We start from the raw sequence: 20,038 nt of genomic DNA, 5'->3' as shown, positions 1-20,038 counted from the left end.
AACTATTGTTGCATATAAAAACACTCCGAAATTCAGTATCTAAAACAACAATCATTATTTCTCCCATGTTTGTGGTTGGCTGAGCTCAGCCAGAAACATTCTGTTCCAGGTAGCTCATCCTCCTTGGACCAGCAGGCCTGGCTGAGCATGTTCTCGTGGTGATGGCAGAAGTATAAGTCCACAAATAGAAACACATATGAGGCTCTTAAGGTCTAGCCTTAAAACTACCATGCTATCTCATTCCTTGGGCCCAAACAAGTCACATGGCCAAATTTAAAGTCAGTTTTCCTCTCAAGTAATAAGAACTTTACAGTCACATGGGAAAGCATTTGGATGAAGAACTAGAGCCAGTAATACAACCTACAACGCCATTTATGTTTAAGGGGCTACTGAAATGCTTGGCATATTATCTTGCAAAAGTCTAAGCTTCATTTACTCAAAACTCTTATTGTCCTTGAACATGTCATTTACTTCCCCTTTCCTGCATTTTTGTACAAGAAAGTCCCTACACTTGGAATGCTTTTCCCATTTCTTTGTCTGCTGACTCCCAGCTAGCGTGAGTCCTTGCTTCCTCTGTGTTCCCATTGCGGTTCATCCTGTACTAGGCCCCTACATGCAGCCTCATCCTGCTCTTTTTTGACCGTAGCTTCCTCTGGGACAACAATTGCACTTTACCAATTCAGGAACATAGTAGGTTCTCAGATAAATCATTTGTTAAAGAGTCTTTCATAGACCGTTTGTTATATATCCATTATTGTCATAAAGTGTAAGCTAAAAATTAAAAATATAAGTCAGTACACATGCACACATCATGGTTTCAAAACAAAGTATAGAAAACTTAATATTTTCACAGCGAGGCTCTTGGTTTAATGTCATAATGGAAAAATCCTGTAATCGTAGCTCTTAAGTGCAAATAAACCTTAAATTGCTTTTCAGGTAATATATTGCAACCAAACCTGCCAGAAAACACACTGGTTTGCACATAAGAAAATCTGTAAGAATCTCAAGGACATTTATGAGAAGCAACAATTGGAGGCTGCCAAAGAAAAGAGTGAAGAGGAGAACAGTACGTATATAAAAGCCGAGCTGGCACTGTGGCTTAGTGGGGAGGGAGTGATGGATGATATTAACACAGGGCCCCCAGGAGCTGAGTTTTCTCTGGGGACTAATGAAGCTTGGGTGACTAGTGTAAGGATCAAACTTCTGTGTGGTCTCAACTGTGTCCCTATTTTGAATCCCTGCTTTTGGGGGATAATTTATAGGATATAGTCAGCCTAGTGTCACTGGAAAACAAAGGACATAAAATTCTGATTTTATTCCACATTCTACTTTCTGACTGCCCTGGAACTGTGGGACTCTTAATGAGCATTTACTTACATTCTGCTCACAAAGGATTTTAAGGCTTTGAATAAGGGAATAATTAAATTTCCCCTAATGGCTAACCAAGTATTTCAAGATTGGAAGCCTTTACATTTCTTAATTTAAAAACTGCAGGTGAAATTAGAGCAGATTTATGAAATCCAATGGAATTGCAGATCTAATAATGCACAGATTATATTTCTATAAGTGTCAGAGCAATGAGTTCCATAGTATTTTTTCTCAAAAGTGTATGACTTATCTTGGTCAGAAACAGTGAATTGTTTCAGTAATATTGGGGGAGAACTGCCCCCACTCCTATGCCGAGCCCCAGAGTATATATCATGCATTCTATGGAGTGCTTGTAGTTTGAAAAGGTTGCCCAGGTGACTTTGATACTAAACACTTCCTCCTTTCACCCCTCAAGGTACCATGTCCCCTTTACCATTTGATTGAGAAACACAATTAGTGGGATTGCATAATCGGTAAAAAATTAAGTCTAATTTGTATAAGTAAACTGAAGAGAATAGTCAGGCTTTCTGATGGCCATGCTTTTGCCTGTTTTCTGATGAAACTTGTATCCTATGTGTCGAGGACAGCGAGAAACAACTGGTCATGTTCTATACAGGTTGCAAGAGATTGAGATTGTCGCCAGTGTGGGAACTCCCAGCTGCTAAACATCAGCACAGCCACACACTATTCTAAGTGTTACAAACACCGTTATTTGCCACAAATGTAGGATAGGTTTTACTATCCCTGACTTTGTAGGTAAGGAAACAACTTTGTACAGACAGTAACCTATAGGCATCAAGTTAATTCATGGCGAAGCTGTATTCGAAAACAGACTTTGTCAGATCCCAAACAACAGTCATGATTTCAAGGCCTGGCTTTAGAGCCAGAGTCCTGAGTTCAAATGCCAGTTTTGTTGCTTTTCTAGCTGTGGAACTTTGAGCAAGTTAGTGAACCCTAAACCCTCTCTCCTCAGTTTCCCCACCTATAAAATAATGATAATAGAGATAATTTCCCTCATGTGGTTATTATGAAGATGAAATAATATACAGAAAGTGAAAGGAAAATGACATTTTTCTTTTTAGCAGATAGCAAACTCGACGTCGATTCGAATGGTGTTACTGAAGAGCAGCCAGAGGCCGGACCGGCAGTGCCCCAGGAGGACTGCGATGCTAAGGGCCCTGAGGAAGGGGAGAAGGCCTCTCTGCAGTGTGATGCTGGCTTGGAATGCTCACAGGAGGCTACTGCAGGTCCACTGGCATCTGAGGAGTAAAAGCCAGACCACAGACAGTCCTCACCCTGCAGGGGCTGGAGAACTCGTGGGATTGTCCCCATTGCCTGTGACAGTGCACAGCACCTTGGCAGCATTTCCTAGAATAGATAGATGCTTGCCAGCAAAGCTGTGTCTACCCTGCCCTAATTTCCCCTGATTTCTGTTCCATAATTTGACAGATATTCCTATGCAAAAAAATTAATTTTCAAAATACAGGAGAAACATTTTACTTCCTTTCGGAGCCCAGCTTTCCAGCAGTTGTTCTCAAATGGAAGAAAATCTCCTTAAAGAAGAAATAGAGGTTCCAGGAAACAAAGGGTGAAGTCAGACAGGTGTAGGAGAGAGGAAGTTTTTAAGAAAAAAATGTTACAGCGACAAAGATGGGTAGTTAAAAAAAATAACTTTTGTGTGAATAAAATGCATATAAATAGCATTTACAATAGTGAAGTTCTATGTAGTAGGATATAAGGAAATGAAGAAAGGCTGTGTGTTTAAAGATTTCTGCCAGAGTCCAGCTAATTATAGTTTTCTATAGAATTATCCTGAGCAGTCTGAACTGTATGTACTTCCTGCAGTGATGTTTTATCTACATACAGTGTCTGTACCTTCAGAAATACCAGGTTCCCAGGAGGCACTAAGGCATCACCAGAGTTATCTCAGCTCGTGCAGTAAAAGACATTTTTTACTCAATAATGGCTAAACCTAGTTTCCATAATTGTAAAACTAACTCATGTGCCATATTCCACTTGAAAGGTTGACTTTTATCTTCCTGCAAGCTTTTCATGTGGCCCTTCCTGTCCAGAAACTGGCGTATAATTGTTCTTTATAGAATGTTCCAGCATCAGTTTTTAGAGTGCAGTATTTAAACATAGTTAGAGTGCGATGGCTGAAGACAGCGCTGTGTTACACAGTTTCTTGTGTTGATTGTAAAATAAACTGTGCCTATTAATATAACCAACTCACATCTTGTTTCATAGTTTATTGCTCAGGGGTAGCACAGATTAGAAAACTTAGCAGATATTGGAGACCAAAGTAGTAATTGCTTTTTGTTTGTTTTTAACTTATTGATTTGAGAGAGAGAAAAAACATCGATTTGCTGTTCCACTTATTTATGCATTCATTTGTTGATTCTTTTATGCGCCTTGACCAGGAATCAAACCAGCAACCTTGGCATATCGGGATGATGCTCTCACCAACTGAGCTACCTGGCCAGGGCCAATAATTGTTTTAATATGTACAATTGCAAATAAAAACAACTAGAATTCTCACTTCACTTCACTGATCAAATTATTCTATCTTGCTGGTTCTCTCTTTCCTTAAAACACATACGTCTTTGGAGCATCCTATACCATGCTGCATGTGAGTAAACGTGGTAAGTGGTTAGGAATGCAGCAGGCAGAGTTTGTCTGAACTTGTCAGTCATGACAAGCCTCCATCAAGGTACCTCATCTGCACACAGATAAACCTTGGATAGTAAAATAGTCCTCCCAGGCAGCCCTGGCCCACAAATGTGTTTTTACCTGAGGTCCCTGATTTTTCATCGTTGTTTTGGATTTGTGTTGACATTCTGTTTTACCATCATGGTCCGTGTCTTTGGATACCATGGAGAGTTACTAAAAAAAGCAGAAGGAAATAGGAAAATCCAGAAATGTGGCAATGCAGAGGTACTTTTCCCCTTATTGAAATGAATGTTGATATAAACCAGAACTCTAACACAGCTATAACCAACATAGGAACTTGGACAAAGAGGGCCTCACATATAAACGGTATCAGTATCACAATTTTTCCATGAATGTATTTCAGGAAAGGGGGGGTCAGAAAATGGGATTTAAGAGAAAATGAGATTGGTTCTGGTTATACTCCTTTGTCACAAATAACCAAAAATAGTAGATGTTTCCATTATTACACCATCAAAACAGGTGATTAGTCCAGTTATTTTTTTTTAACCATGTAGAATTCTTTTCAATACTAGAGGCTCAATGCACGGAATTTGTGCACTGGGGGGAGAAGAGGGGTCCCTCAGCCCAGCCTGTGCCCTCTTGCAGTTCGGGACCCCTCGCTCCTTAACGTCTGCTGCGCTTGCCAGCTATGAGCCCAGCTTCTGGCTGAGCGGCACTCCCCCTGTGAGAGCACACTGACTCCTAGGGGGCAGCTCCTGCGCTGAGCATCTGCCCCTGGTGGTCAGTGTGCATCATGGCAACTGGTCGTTCTGGTCGTTCCGCCATAAGGTCGCTTAGGCTTTTATCATACAGACTAGTAGCCCGGTGCACGAAATTTGTGCACATTAAAAGGGAATTAATTGCCCTAACTGGTTTGGCTCAGTGGATTGACCATCGGCCTGCGGACTCAAGAGTCCCAGGTTCGATTCTGGTTAAGGGCATGTACTTTGGTTCTGGGCACATCCCCAGTGGGGAGTGTGCAGGAGGCAGCTGATTGATGTTTCTCTCTCATCAATGTTTCTAACTCTATCCCTCTCCCTTCCTCTCTGTAAAAAATCAATAAAATATATATTTTTTTAAAAAGGGGAATTTAATTAGCAGAGATATTTTAATATTGCTATTTGCCCTTTCTCTATAATAGAAGTGTGAGAGATGAAAGGAAATTAGTAAAATGTATATGAAAATCATATGTAAACTTATTAATAAACAGTAACAAAAGGATATAACAACAGAGGCATGATATAAAAACGACAAAAACATGAAAACAACAAAAACATGATATGAAAACAACAAAAACATGTTATGAAAACAACTGATGCAAACAATGACTGATAAAGTGATTAAACTTATTCTAATATCTCCCTGTACACCAAATTAAGAGTGAAAACACTTTCAGAGTGCTTGACTAATTTCCCTTGTTATGAAGTACTTAGAACTTTAACATCACATGCTCTTCAAACTCGAGAGAAAGCAACATATAACTGGCCATGTGCAAAAACGGGTTCAGGTAGGAATATGCCTACTCTGTCTAGAGTTTGTCCTTGTGATTTATTAATAGTCATCGCAAATGCTGGCATCACGGGAAACCGTTGTCAAATCAATTTAAATGGGAGGCCAGTGTCAGATGGGGATAAATTAATTCTTGGAAGCAGAACAGCCTCTCCCTCTGCAGATCCTATTAATACTTCAGCTTCGATAATGTTAGGTCGTAATCTTTTGATAATAAATCTGGTACCATTACAAAGACCCCATTTACTATTGAGATTTCTCAATAGCATGATGATTGCACCCACTTTCAATTTTAATTTATGAAACGGCATTCCCAAAGGAGTAATACTATTAAATTCGATGGGAAAATTTTTCTCTTCAGCATCATCTGTGGAATCAATGGGATCATTACTCAAATATGTGTGAAAATCTCCATTTAGTATATCCAAATTTTCTTCATTTAATTTTTGAACATGCTGATTTTTTGGACAGAATTGCACGTTTAGATATATATTTTAATATTATCTATAGCAGTGGTTCTCAACCTTGGCTGCACATTAGAAACACCTGAGAATCTTTTAAAAATTCTGATTCCTGGGCCTCATCTCCGGAAATTGTTTCTTTGTTATGGGGTGGGGCCGCAACATTAGTAACAAAGAAACAGAATTAAAACTTTATTGTGGGGAGCCGCTATAGTGTTTTGGACAGGTTCAAGCCTTGGACTGATGAGAGGGCACAGTCCTCTCATTGCCACGTGCAAGTCCCAACTTGGAGGGCAGGGCCCTCCCAGCACAATTATAGCCAACAGCTGTAGTTGTAAGCTTGATCCTATGGTCCGAACATGTGGCCCCATGTGCCTGAGTGATGTAGGCTTGATAGAGTTCAGGTGCATGTAGTTGAGTAGGATTGAAACCCAGGAGAATGTTGCAAACATCTTGGTCATGCCCTTACTTTGTCTCGTAGCATCTGCTATAAAATAAAGGCATGGCTCTGGGCATGGTTGCTGTCTCTCAGAGAAGCAGCGTCCCACTGAGACCTGAGATCTGGCTTTCATTCTCTTGTCTGTCTTTTCTAAGCCTTTCAGCTGCCCCCACTCAGGTTCATCCCTGGCTGTGCTGGCATGTGGCACACTTTAGAAGGATCTGCCTCCACACTCCCAGGGCGGATTCCTGCCTCAAACCCCGCCCTTACAGGAAACAGCTCTGGGAAACAGGAGGAAGGGTGCAGTCGTTGCCAAGACAACCCCTGCAGGACTGACTTCCTTTTGCTTGGTCGCAGCAGTTCTTCTGGATGTGATGAACACCACCCATGGTTTTTATATAAGTAGATGCTATTAAGAAACATTTCAAATATAGAACCTGTAGGATTAAGCACAGTCTTACTATTCCAACATATCTTAAAAGCACCCTCTCAGTTGCATCTTCCATTTTGTAGAGTTTTAGGTTATATAACTAAAATCATGTCTTTTCTATTTTGTGATTCTCCCCAAGTACTGTGTTTTTCAATCTCAGACACTTAGTAGCCCTTCATTATTGAATAAAAATGTTCAGTATTGAGTGCATTTTAAAGCAAGTCTTTTCATTCAAATGAAATATTTAAAAGGAGATTAAGTAAAAATTCCTAACCATATTTTTGTAATTGGAATACACTTTTCATCCTTTTCAAGTGATTATAAACTTAAAAATACCAAACTACACATTCTTTTACTACTCTGTTTGTGGTTCATCTGGAAATTACAATATCCCATCCTTAAACTTATTACAAATCTAATTAAAAATTAATACTTATGCAACTCATGGACCAGCTTAAACCTGACCCTATTTAAATAAACATTTCCATCATGAAATGGATTGTTGCTATACCTGGCCAACGTTATTGCGTGGTGGGTCTGATACACTCAGCTCCTGAGGAGTAGCTTTGATCAAACTGTTACTTGATGGCTAATGGCCAGGCTCCCAGTGCTAGAAGGGATGCAGTAGCATGCCTAGACCTAACTCAACAGTGACTAGTTCTCTGCCGCTGATGGTGAGACCTTATTCAGGAACCCCTGAAGACTGGACTGTGACGCTCAGAGCTTGCCAGACACTTCACAAGGCATCCTTACTGCCAGCTAATGTTTCTAGCACCATGGATGATGCGGGGTGATTACTGTATTGCTTATTACTGTGTAACCAGTTACCCCAAAAACTTATTAATTGGAAGCCTCAGTAAGCATTATCTCATACAGTTTCAGCCGGCCAGACATACAGGAGCCGCTTAACTGGGTGGTTCTGGCTTGGGGTTTCTCAGGAGGGTGCAGAGCAGCTTTCAGCCAGGGCTGCAGTCATCTGAGGCTTTAACTGGGTCGGGAGGATGACTTGCAGCTGACATCGTTGTGGGCAGGCCTTAGCTCCTCCCTGGCTTTGGGAAGGAGGCCTCAGGCAGCTCCTCAGAGGACTGCCTTAGTGTCCTCACACATGGCCGCTGGCTTTCTGCAGAGTTTCATGATCTAGGAGAGAGAACAGGAGAACATTTTGATTCTGTCTGTGACCTAATTTGGAAGCCACACCATCATGTGTGCCTTGCTATCAGCCACGCACCCACATCAATGCCAAACTCCTTTCTCTCAGCTGTCACCTTCTTCCAGGGAGCACATGGGAATTGCAGACCCTGGCTGTGCATAGGATCTTAGGGGCCCACAGGTAAATGTTGATTACAGATTCCCACTGACAGCTCACTGCTCCCTCCAGGCTCCCATCCCCTGCCCATGCTGATCTCAGCCCACTTCTATAGTCAGGGTGAGGCAAAAGCAGGTTTCCAGCTCTGAGTGTGCAAAACAGAGTTTATTCTTGTATTATTATTTACTAATTATTGTATTGTTTTCCACATGAAGAACTGTAAACCGAATGTTGCCGCACCCTCTAAATCTATGTAACAGAATGTGGTGGTTCTAAGCACCAGCGAAGGGGGAAATGTCACCCTGCTTTTTATAAGCTTTGGATCATTGCTCTTTATCTCAGAGCCAACCAGTGATGTGTTTGAGTTACCTTAACCGTCCGGTTTTGTGTCTCAGTCCCACACAACTGCTGAAAGCTTTTCTAGTTTCTCCTTCCACTGGTAGCATTCTTCTGGCTAGGCTAAGCTCAGATTATTAGCCCACATACAAATGACAAATGCCTCCAACACAGCAGACTGGATTAGCGAATTGTGGTATAATCATACCATGCAAGACTGTGCAGCAATGAGAACAATGGAATTACTGCTATTAGCAACAACATGGGTGAATTTTACAATGCTGAGTAAAAGGAGCCAGACAAAAAAATAATGCCACTTTTGTGATCCCATTAATATGCCTTTCAAAAACAGACACAATTCATGTACACTTTAGAAATCAGGACAGGGATTACTTTTGAAGTGTGGGTAGTAATGAGTAACAGTACTGGTGACAAGAACGAGGAGGCTTTTGGAGTGTCGGCAATGTTCTAGTTCTTGGTCCAGTTACATGGACGTGTTCGTTGTTTGAAAATTTGCTGAGTTGAGCTCTTATGATTTGTATACATTTCTATATACACGTTTTACCTCAACGAAAACATAACATCAAATGTAGGAATTTTTCATTATTTGCGTTTCTTTTTCTTATTTTTTAAATTTCTTTACTGATTATTACATGTGTCCTTATCCCCCCAATACCCCCCTCCCCTCGCCCCATGCACTCACCGCCCCGTTGTCTGTGTCCATTGGTTAGGCCTATATGCATGCATACAAGTCCTTGGATTGATCTCTCCCCCTTACCCTCCCCCTCCCCTACTTTCCCTCTGAGGTTTGATGGTCTGATCCATGCTTCTCTGTCTCTGGATCTGTTTTTGTTCATCAGTTTATGTTGTTCATTATAGCGTTTATGTTTTTATTTAAATGTTTCAAATAACGTCATAATAACAACGCTAATCATGGAGAAGTTTAATACACAACTGATAACCACCAGGGTTCCGAGAAATACCAGGGGTTATCTCAGTGTAATTGTGAGCATCTGAGCAGGTTTTGCACCTTTGTCTTCGAGGTATTTTTCCTCCCGTTTGGGAACTGTGTTCCAGTTCAGAGAGGTAAAAGCCATCGCTGATCTCTTCACGGACCTGACAAAAACAGCATCTTCTGGGTCATCAAACACAATTCTGAAAAAATGGCAATTATGTCAGAAAAATGTCAATTAGATCAAAATGAATTTTTAATTTAAATATATCAATGCCACATTTTCTATAGTGCCACTAACAAATATATTTTGGGCTCTACTGACAAATGACTTTCAGGAGAAGTAATGCTATTTTTATTATGTATATTGTTTATTTTAATAATAGAGTTTTTGACCATATTTGGGATCAGCTATTACAGTTTAGGTTTCACAAATGTATACATTCATGTTTTAAACCAGTGTTAAATGAAAGGATTAAACTATTTCTAGATCTTGTATGCATATTAGTATTTTGTATATATTTTGTTGGAATAGTTCCTATATCGTGCTATATTTTATAAATGTGCTTGGGGATAATATTTTTCAACACTGAATTAAAACAAAATTCCTAAGTTAAAAATTAAAAGAGAGCAATGATTTTTAAATTCATCAATATTCACAAATTTGAAATATTTTTCATAGTTTAATGAAGTATTTGCTTCTGAAAATGTAAATTCCAGTGAGTATGAAATATTAATAATTGCTGTCACTGGGCATATTTAGGGGAACAGTAAACAAGAAAGATAAAGACTCTCATCTATAATAGCTAATAGTTATTGTTTTAATTTTTTACAAATCCAGCACATTTTCATTTATTTTAGGTTATAAAAATAACATTAAAGTGTAAATATGGCAAATATGAATACATAGCTTGAACTCATTTATCACAGAAAGACAGCAATTTTTTTCTATCTATTGAAGAGATAGTCATTTTTTTTTTTAATTTACTTAAAATATACTTTGGGAAGTGGGAGTAATTTAGGTGGGTCAGCAGAATTATGAAATAAATAATCCAATAATGAAGTTAAAATCACTTACTTGTCTACACTATTCCCAAATGCAAAATCTAAAAAAAATAATTTCTAAATTAGTATCTTTCAAATGTTTTACTTAGCATTTTAAAACAATTGAGCAGTGCTGTAGAGAAAAAGTCAAGAGCACAGGTCTCTGGTTTTCGAGCAAGAATTTCAGTGAATAATTCAATCCATCAAAAACAAATAAACCTTGATACCAAACCCTACATTGAAACTGTCTCTTAGATATAATGCCTTTGGTTTGTCTTAGGTTTTGTGGCAGATTTGTAAATGCAATATACTTCTCAAAACTCTGAGGACAGAATGCTTAATCAATTTATTTAACAATAGAATCCAAGTGGGAATTTTTTATCATTGAGATACTGAGTCTCAAGTACAGAAACGGATTTTTTTTTTTTTTTTTTTTTTTTAGATAGGCACATGCATTTACAAATGGAATAATAGACCAAATGAGGAGACATATTTAGGGCAGTTTAAACCATTTGGATTCTTGGCATTAACTTCAAAGAAATGGAATAAACAAATCCTAGATCACAAGAATCTCCATCTTCCCTAGCCCTGGCGCTCAAAAGCTAGTCCTCAAAGCTTGGCCTTCTTCTGGTATCTTGCAGAGACTGTCATTGCGTTGTTTATTCCTCTTCAGAAGACCTAATGCCAGGCTAGAGATGGAATGTAGCAGCACCTGTTAGGCCACCAAAGCCCACAGTGCGAGCTCGTGCCAATCCATAAGCAGCAGGGAGCACGCAGACTCTTCCTTAAGAGAGGAGCTCATGGCATCCTTCCCTTAACAAGTGCCAACTCAAGTCTCCCACAGATCAGAAAGTTGAAGCAAATTAATGTCCAAAATACCACTTTGACTGACTAGCAGAGACGGTGCTCAAACCCAGGGGAATCTGACTTCAAAGCTCGTGCTCTTGCCTCTGCACCGGTTGTTCTCTAACTGTACTATGCACAGATCACGTGGAAGGCTAGTTAAAGCACAGCTTCCTGGGTCCCAACCTGGAGTAATTTCTAACTTAGTAGCTCTCATCTGGGGCAAGAATTAGCATTTGTAACCAATAGTTGCTAAGTGTTGCTGCTGCAGCTGGTTTGGGGACCACACTTGGAGAACCACTGCTTTACACTATACTCTTTTGCATCCAGAATATATCCTCCAGGCAGTCCTTCTATTCTATGGGACATGTAGGGATAACGCAACAAGTTAAATGACACTTGGTGGAAACAATCATGCAAATTACATTGTTATAACTGGCCTGGTCTCTTCGAAAAGTCAAAAGTTGGGGAAACAATTTTGGAATCCATTCTAAATTAAAAGAGATTAGAGAGCCATAATAGCCCACTGTAATGATGAATCTTGACTGAATTCTGGCTTGAAGAAGCAGCTATGGAAGCCATCTCGGGGCTAGGAAAATTTGAATATGGATTACATATTCAATAATACAAATGTTACTTTTCTTAGATGTGATAATGGCATTGTGGCTCTATAGGATAATGTCATTTTAAAATTTCCAGGCCAAATTAGGAGTGAAATGTCATAATGTCTGTGACTGAAGTATTTAAATGGTTCAACGATACTTTTATTTTTCCAGTTTACATAAGGCAAAGTCTAAATGGAGGGTGGTGAATATGGCAGAATATTACTATTGAATATACATGGGCATAAACAGGTATTTAACATTCTTTCAACTTTTTCTATATTAAAAAATGTCACAATAGTTAAGGGAAAAGTCCCGATTTTGCCCTCATTTTTTTTTTCTTCTTTTCTTGCTCTGTCTTTAATAATAATTTAGCTGGTTATAAAATTCTTGGCTGACTATCACTTTTCCTTAGCATTTTAAAGGTATTAGATCACTATTTTCTGACTTCCATAATTGCAGTTGGGAAGCTTGTTGTGAATCTACAAATTATTCTTTTGTAGGTAAATTTACATTTCCTCTCTATTTTAAGATAATTTTGCCTTTGATGTGGATTTTTGTTGTTATTAGTCTTATGTCTTTGGAATAATTTTGTCTGATGAATCTAAGGATTTATATCATTTACCAAATTTGGAAAATTCTCATCATTATTACTTCAAACATTATCTTCTGCCCAATTTATCTATGTTTTTCTCCCTTCAGGATTATTAAACTTACATTGAACCTTATCTTTCTAATATTTGCTTATCTCAACAGCTAATTTTCTATACCTTTCTCTCAGCTGCATTCTGGGTAATTTCTTCAAAACTCTTTTCCAATTTCATATTTTTCCCCTTGTTTTTAGAAAATCTGTTCTAGAATGTATTTTCATTTTCAAATGTATGCTTGCAAAGTGTCATGAGGAAAAGGTTTTTGTCTTTGTATCTTTTTAAATCCCTCTTTATGATGCCTGATGGTGCAGCAACCACCTTCTAACCATAAAGCACACTAAGAATAGTAGAATAAAAGATAGTTACATTCTTGAACACTAATGACATCAATGAACTTTACACTAACCTGAAACCCTACCTTTGTACTTCTTTACTATGTGAGAAACATAAACCTCTATTTGTGTAAATCACTACAGTTGGATTTGTTACATACAAGAAATTAATTCCAATTAATAAAATATCAGGATATATTTGTTATACTTGCATATAATAACCAAAATATTAACTGCTTATTTCTGGGTGGAGAAATTATGGATGATCTTTATTTCTCCTGAATATCTATCTATATAAACGCCTAAGTAACCATCGCAACTGAATGAACAACCGAGCAGCAGGCTGTGTAGAGTGACCAGGCCAGCAGGGGGGTTAGTGAGGGGTGACCAAATGACTGAGCAGCAGGCTGTGTGGGGCAACCAGGCTGGCGGGGAGGCAGTTAGGCGTGATCAGGCAGGCAGACAGGTGGGTGGTTAGGAGCCAGTGGTCCAGGATTGTGAGAGGGATGTCTGACTGCCGGCTTAGGCCCAATCCCTGGGGGCCTAAGCTGGCAGTCGGACATCACCCAAAGGGTCCCGGATTGAAGAGGGTGCAGACTGGGCTGAATGTTGTGCACCAGGCCTCTAGTGTTTTCTATATTATCAAAAACTTATAGCCTTAATTGGTGAAACTGTCTAGTGATAGTGGTATAATAACAACTGTAGCTTACTAATTGATCCCTTTATACTGTGCTAGATACTGGGGTAAGGAATTCAGTGCAATATCTTGGTATTATTATATTATCTCATTTAATTTATGTAAATAAAGATAAGAATTGAATATCCCTTTAATTTGACTAAATAAAAAATATTTGTTTCACTGTGTTGGTATTTTACTTATTGTAAATTACAGTTACTATTATTATCAAATTACCCAAAAGTTTGAGAAATTATAATTTCTTTTTTTTTTTTTTTTTTGCAAAATACCTGTAGGTACTGTCTTGGCTGGTTTTTGCTTAAAAGGTGATCTAGGATTCCATGAGGCATCTACTTTTCCTCTGAATGCTATTGACTGAAGAATATGAGCCTTTTTATGGTTAAAAATGGTAATCATTGATCTTCTTTCTTTTTCTGTAACTTCTAAAAATGCAAAAAGTAATGTTATTGCATAGCATTATAAATAGTTATGCAGAGTAATTCAAAACAGATTTGAACATCTTCAAAAATATAGGGTGTCCCCCAAAAATGTATACACACATTTTGAATAATTATAAAGGCAGTGTTTATTAAAACACATTTTGTTTTTAAAATTGAGCTAACAACTGTTAAAGTATACATTTTTGGGGGGACACTTGTATTTTTATCTGAATTACTATATGTGAACATCTTGTCAAAACTAACTTGTGAAGGGCTATCACAGTCATTCCCATAATCTTACAAGAGCCCAATATATGCCCCTCAGGTCATAGGCATGATCAACCCTAACGTCTCCCAGGCCCTTTCTAACACATCACCATGGATGACTGACATCACAACTCTGATATATCCCTCCTTTCCTCCAGGCTATGGGAAGAGAAGGCATAAACATAAGGTTTTGATAAATCCTCATTAAGAAGGTGCTCAGTAATTATTAAGAATGTTCAAACTTAGAGACAGAAATGTGAGTAGACAGATGGATAAAGCAGGCCTCCGAAAATGTATAACGTAATGCACTGACCATTTTTGTGGCTTATATGAATCAGACATACTGGTTTATCTACAATGTCTAAAGATATATTCATAAAGAAGTTATCATTGATTATATGCATTTTAATATATATGTTTACAGAATTTCAAAGGACATGATTTTTAGAACTTAAATAGATGTTAAGAGATTTAGTCCAGTTCTCTCATTTTTGAAATAAGAAATTAAGGTACCAGTGGGTAAATGATTTAGACACTAGTGTCTAAAGCAGAATCCAGAGACCCAGCCTCACACTCAATTAGATGGCCTTTCCAAGACAGTGGTCAAGAGGCATACATTCCTAAAGTCGGGCAGGTTTCATAGAGCAAACCTTCCAACGATCATCTTCAAACTTTCATTCACACAGAAATTTATTTTCAAAGATATTCAAGATGTTTTAAATCACTCAATTATGACTGCCTCTCAAATATTTCTCTGCAAGAAAAAGGTGTCCTTACGATTTCGGTCAAGAAACTCTACTCCTGGAAGGTGGTAGATGATATATAAACGATACAGGTTATACTGGCAAAAAGGGTTTTGGTAGAGACCTGCAAAGATGTCAGATTTCAAAATTAGTTTCATTTATCACTTGGTGAAATATGGACAATCACAGGATGCATGTAAAACATAAGGACATGTTGAGCTCTGCTTCACAGACCGAACCAATATCCTCAGCAAAACCTTCCTTATTCAGAGGAGCACTTTTCCTGTCCAGTTCATTCATTCAACAAATATTTTGAGTGCTTCTTGTCTACTAGGAACTGTGCGAAATGCAGGGGACATATTGTTGGCTGAAATCCGCAATATGTGAGAAAACTTTTAACACATCCATAAGCTAATTAGTCAGGAAGAACTAGCTATCAGGGGTCTTGATGCTGCTCTTTATCAAATACAAGTATCTGTTCACTTGATTCTCTTCTTCCAGCGTCAAAAGTCACAGGGATGCCTGTGTAGAGATGGGCAGAGATGCTGGGCACTGCTCTAATAGTTTTCTTTCTCCATTGAGTAACCATTGCACATAGTTCAGAATATTAAATGCCAGTAGCAGCTTCTGATCTGAGCAGGAGCAGAGATGAGCAGGTGTGGATGTTGCATCCCGTCTATCTCTGGCCAGGTGCAGGAGGCTCTGATTCCCTGTGTACAGATGCTGGGACACCTCACGAGCCATGCTGGCTAATACAGTGGCAGGGTGTGGGAGGTATGTGGGTGTAGAAGAGTTCCTAGCACTTCTGACGTCATATTCCTTAGGTATCAGCATTTGGAACATTTAAAAAAATCTTCAACTAGGAAGTTGTGAAGGTTTTATTTTAATGGAAAAGGTATTTTCCCTATTCTTATTTAGGTAGTATTAAACAGGGTTTCTCAATACAATGTAAAATAAAACTTTTATGACTTCCAGTTGGATATCTAGAGCTATTGAATTCTGCCTACATGCATTTTCTAAAAAAATAAAAATAAATAAATTTTAAAAAATGTACTTCTGGAAAATACATCTAGGGAGGACCACTAGATGGCAGTAGCAGAAAGAGCTCCAGTTAGTGTACAATTACTAGTCCACTCTCAACAATGAGGCTCTTTTAATGTACATATTAAACTAAGCAGCACTGCTGTAGCATCTGACTATCTATAAAATACAAGCAGGCTTGATAAAATCATGAAAATATTAAGCATTAGAAATCCACAAAAAACTTATTAACACTTTTGCAACCTAAAGATGGGAGGGCATGCTTAAAACACAATAAACTATTTAGATAAAAACTAAAAAAGTAAATCATCTGGGCATTGTCTTGGTAGTTAATCAAATGTTCTAATATTTGTTGTACAAACGTTTATGACTAATAAAATCATTACATATAGCTATTCCCTGGGGAAAACATGAGTTTTTTTTTTTAGAAGGATTTAAAGTAGGCAATGGAAGACACCTGGTGCATCATAAACAAAAGTTTTAAGACTGAGGAAAGGCATAAAAGACAATGTAGAATGACAAAAAAAAAAAAAACTAAAGAAAGAAAATATGTATGTATTGGGAGTTAATGAGAGGAAAAAAATGAAATTTTCAAGATTTCTTAAGTAGGGCAAAACTGGCTTGAATTTTCATCTTAAAAGAGAAGGAATTTAAAGTGGTAACAAATAATTATAACTACAGGACAGGGAATAGAATGGATGTATATTAAACCAGTAATAAGCACAGATTTAAAAAGATCCACAGGGATCATGTATTGTAGTTTGAGCCAGAAAGAGAATAGAAAAAGGACACTCTTTAAGGACATAAAAGCGAAACACAATTGTTTTTAATGAGAGTTTAGGAGGGAGAAAAAGTCACATATTCTTTAGTGCAAAAGTCTTCTCTGGTTCCTATCTTGGAGAATCACATCTGACACCTTGTAATCCTCTCATTCATTATAGCAGCTGAGAGCAGAATTGGCCTTTGCATATGAAGTTAATGGAAGACGTACCAACATCTTCCAGTGACATTACTTCCGTCTACCTTGCATATATTCTTTTCCCTCTGAGCACATTACCATATCATCTCTTTTTTATTTTATTTTAAAAATATATATATATTTATTGATTTCAGAGAAAAAAGGAGAGGGAGAGAGAGATAGAAACATTAATGACAGAGACTCATTGATCAGCTGACTCCTGCATGCCCCCTACTGGGGATCCAGGTGGCAACAGGGCATGTTCCCCAACCATTGAGCCACAATGGCTTGGCTACCATTTCATTTCTTTTCTTGGCTTTTTCTCCTAGTGCTTAGTTAAGTAACATCTTTATGTAAACATGAAAAAAAACAAAACAAAAAAACAAACCCACTTCTGGCTTCAGATTTGGATTTACTGCTATTACATTAGTTTAAGAAAATGTCTCAATACTAAAAATCCGATGTGCTTATTATGGTTCCACATTCATCTCATCCTAAAATAAAAGCTAAGTGACAGTAAGTCTGAAAACTCTGCTATTAAGCCCACGCTCTGCTTGAATTAACTTTAAAAAAATAAATAAAATTAAATAATTTGAAAGGCATTTCATCTTTATTCTTCTTCACTTTTTCCTTAGGTCTTCAATTTGAGAAGGAAGCAATCTTATTTTTAACTGTCTTTTTTTTTTCTTCTCCTTCTATACTTTTAAGCATTTCACATTTTGGATTTATGAGTTTTGGATTGATGTTACTAAAATTACCATAAATTAAGTTTCTAAGATATGAAACTGGTTTCCTGTGTCTGAAAGTTCTAAAAGCCTTCCGTGATGTATGGGGTACATTCCTTTAGAAAGTATGAAGCAAAATTGCTTACACTTTCACTTTCAATAGGTTAATACTAGTTAATCCGCCTTCCCTCTAGGCTACTTATAGAGTACACCTCAGTGGCGCCAGCACTGTCTTGCTTATCTTAATTTGGGATTCTGAGTCTAAGCAATTTACATTCACACAATATATCAAAATGTCTCTACTACCTTACTGCACACACTTGAGTTACATGAGTCATATGTGTGAATCTACTTATTATTGAAACAGAAGAGGAAAAAAAAGGTCGTCTAATTAATTGGCTTCAGTGGACGTGCTTAAACTTTTAAAAGAAAATTTAAAATCATAATTTAAATGAACCCAAATGTATTTAAGACCACCTTTGAAGGAAGTTGATGTAATTTATAATGTACCAACCTATCTGTTCTGACACATGGGGAAAATGATAGAGAGAAGCTGAAAGCAGCTGTATTGTGTGCCTACACAGAACAGCCATGGAGGAAGTTCGGATGCCAGTGATCAGACACCAAGATTTTAAGGTTCTGGTTCAAGGTTACTTAGTAAGGTCATCATCTCCATGATCATCACCATCTTACTTTAACTAAACTCTGTGGCCACTGAATACCGCTAAAGCAGGATCTGAACCAGGGGTCCTCAAACTTTTTAAACAGGGAGCCAGTTCACTGTCCCTCAGAATGTTGGAGGGCCAGGCTATAGTTTAAAAAAAAAACTATGAACAAATTCCTATGCACACTGCACATATCTTATGTTGAAGTAAAAAAACAAAACGGGAACAAATACAATATTTGTATTCGCATGTGGCCCGCGGGCTGTAGTTTGAGGACCCCTGGTAGTGCCGAACACAGTGGAGGGGTCATGATATTTTCTTCTTCAGGACATACAGCAGTGAAAAACCCAGCTGGCTCTTACTAGTGGGGGACTGTCCTGTTTTGTTATTGGGGGGGGGGGGCTACCTTGAAGGCAATTTCAGGTAAAAGAGGTCTAAATGAAGAGACCTCTGAGATCGCAGTCCCACCCTGATCTCTGAGTACCCCTCCTCATTCCCTGGCTGTTTGCCCGATGAGGAGAGGTAGAAAACCTCGAAGAACAGAACCTGTGGGAAATGAAGACCCTATGTTGGAAAGGGCACTCTCTGTTTTCAGTGGTGAATCCTTATAGCTGTGCTAAGAAGCAAGTCTTAAACATTATGCAATGCCGGCATCTAAGTATCCTCTCCAATAGTGAAGCTAATGAAACAGAGAAAATTGGAGAGACATGCAGAGACTGAAAGTTTAAGAGCACAAATACGTAAGGACTTTCTTGCTGTTGGTGTTGTGTTCCCTCTGTGCCAGGAGAAAAGCAGGGGCCTGAAAGTTAGTAAATGACACAGGCAGAGCCTGCTGTAGGAGCCTGGAGCTGGGAAGGGAGGAGGAAATGGAGCTGGGGAAAGAGGGCGTGGAAAGGTAGACCGCCTGGAGAGAAGAGGTGGGGCCCTCCTGACTTAGCTAGGAAGTCAGGAATCCAGTTTCCAGGACCTCACACTCTGCTGCTGGTTTCAGGCCTCCCTGAAGTTCCCAGGCGTGGGTCTCCTGGGCCATCTCTTGGCAGTTCTCAGAAATGCCAGTGTAGGGTGCATGCTGAAATGGATTAGAGGTTTACCTTCAGGCAATCTTCTCACCCTCGGAAGAACTTGCACTTGAAGTGGAATAATAACACTTTAGCATTTTATATGGTTTTACAACTTGGAAAGACAAAAATTTTAAACATTTCAAAATACATGAACTTCTCATAGCTAATGAGCTGAATCTAATCTGTGATTGCAAACGAGGTTTATAGAAAATCTGAGGACATTACTGCACAAATACAGTTATCAGTTTAGTAAATGCAAATATTTTTTCCCATATAATTTCTTGAATGAAAATGGGGCAAATGCTCAAAATGTGCAAACTTGCTCCCAAAAGTTTTTAAAAAATGCTTTTTATTTGTTAATTGGGCACAGCATTTTCTCCATTTTAAAATATGATTCCACTACAAGATTCTCAGTTGGAATGATTACCGTCCTAGAACTTGAATTCCATCATTATGATTTCGAGTAGAGGTCTCTTAAGCT

At 38.3% G+C, this 20,038-nt stretch overlaps 2 protein-coding genes across 13 annotated transcripts in view; one reads left to right on the top strand and one right to left on the bottom strand.

The window, feature by feature from the left end:
- ANKMY2 (ankyrin repeat and MYND domain containing 2) overlaps positions 1–3,906 on the top strand; it is a 33,749-nt gene extending 29,843 nt beyond the window's left edge. For 7 of the 12 annotated variants that reach the window (XM_081101931.1, XM_081101930.1, XM_081101933.1 and 4 more), the window contains 2 exons: positions 937–1,066; positions 2,451–3,906. In XM_081101931.1, the coding sequence (XP_080958057.1) occupies positions 937–1,066; positions 2,451–2,638 (318 nt within the window). In that variant the 3' untranslated portion in view covers positions 2,639–3,906. The remainder of the gene's footprint in view (positions 1–936; positions 1,067–2,450) is intronic. The other 5 variants (XM_081101928.1, XM_081101926.1, XM_081101923.1 and 2 more) reach the window with 1 other exon arrangement.
- Positions 3,907–9,547: 5,641 nt separating this feature from the next.
- The window catches only part of LRRC72 (leucine rich repeat containing 72), a gene marked incomplete at both ends in the record, with an annotated part of 30,906 nt that continues 20,415 nt past the window's right edge, over positions 9,548–20,038 (bottom strand). The window contains 4 exons of the mRNA XM_081102000.1: positions 9,548–9,713; positions 10,589–10,616; positions 13,948–14,100; positions 15,142–15,231. Coding sequence (XP_080958126.1) covers positions 9,548–9,713; positions 10,589–10,616; positions 13,948–14,100; positions 15,142–15,231 — 437 coding nt within the window. The remainder of the gene's footprint in view (positions 9,714–10,588; positions 10,617–13,947; positions 14,101–15,141; positions 15,232–20,038) is intronic.

Source organism: Myotis nattereri (genome assembly GCF_964212035.1).
Source record: "Myotis nattereri genome assembly, chromosome: 11".
Lineage (NCBI taxonomy): Eukaryota > Metazoa > Chordata > Mammalia > Chiroptera > Vespertilionidae > Myotis > Myotis nattereri.
The sequence above is the reverse complement of the archived record's forward strand: the minus strand, read 5'-3'. Positions and strand labels throughout refer to the sequence as shown.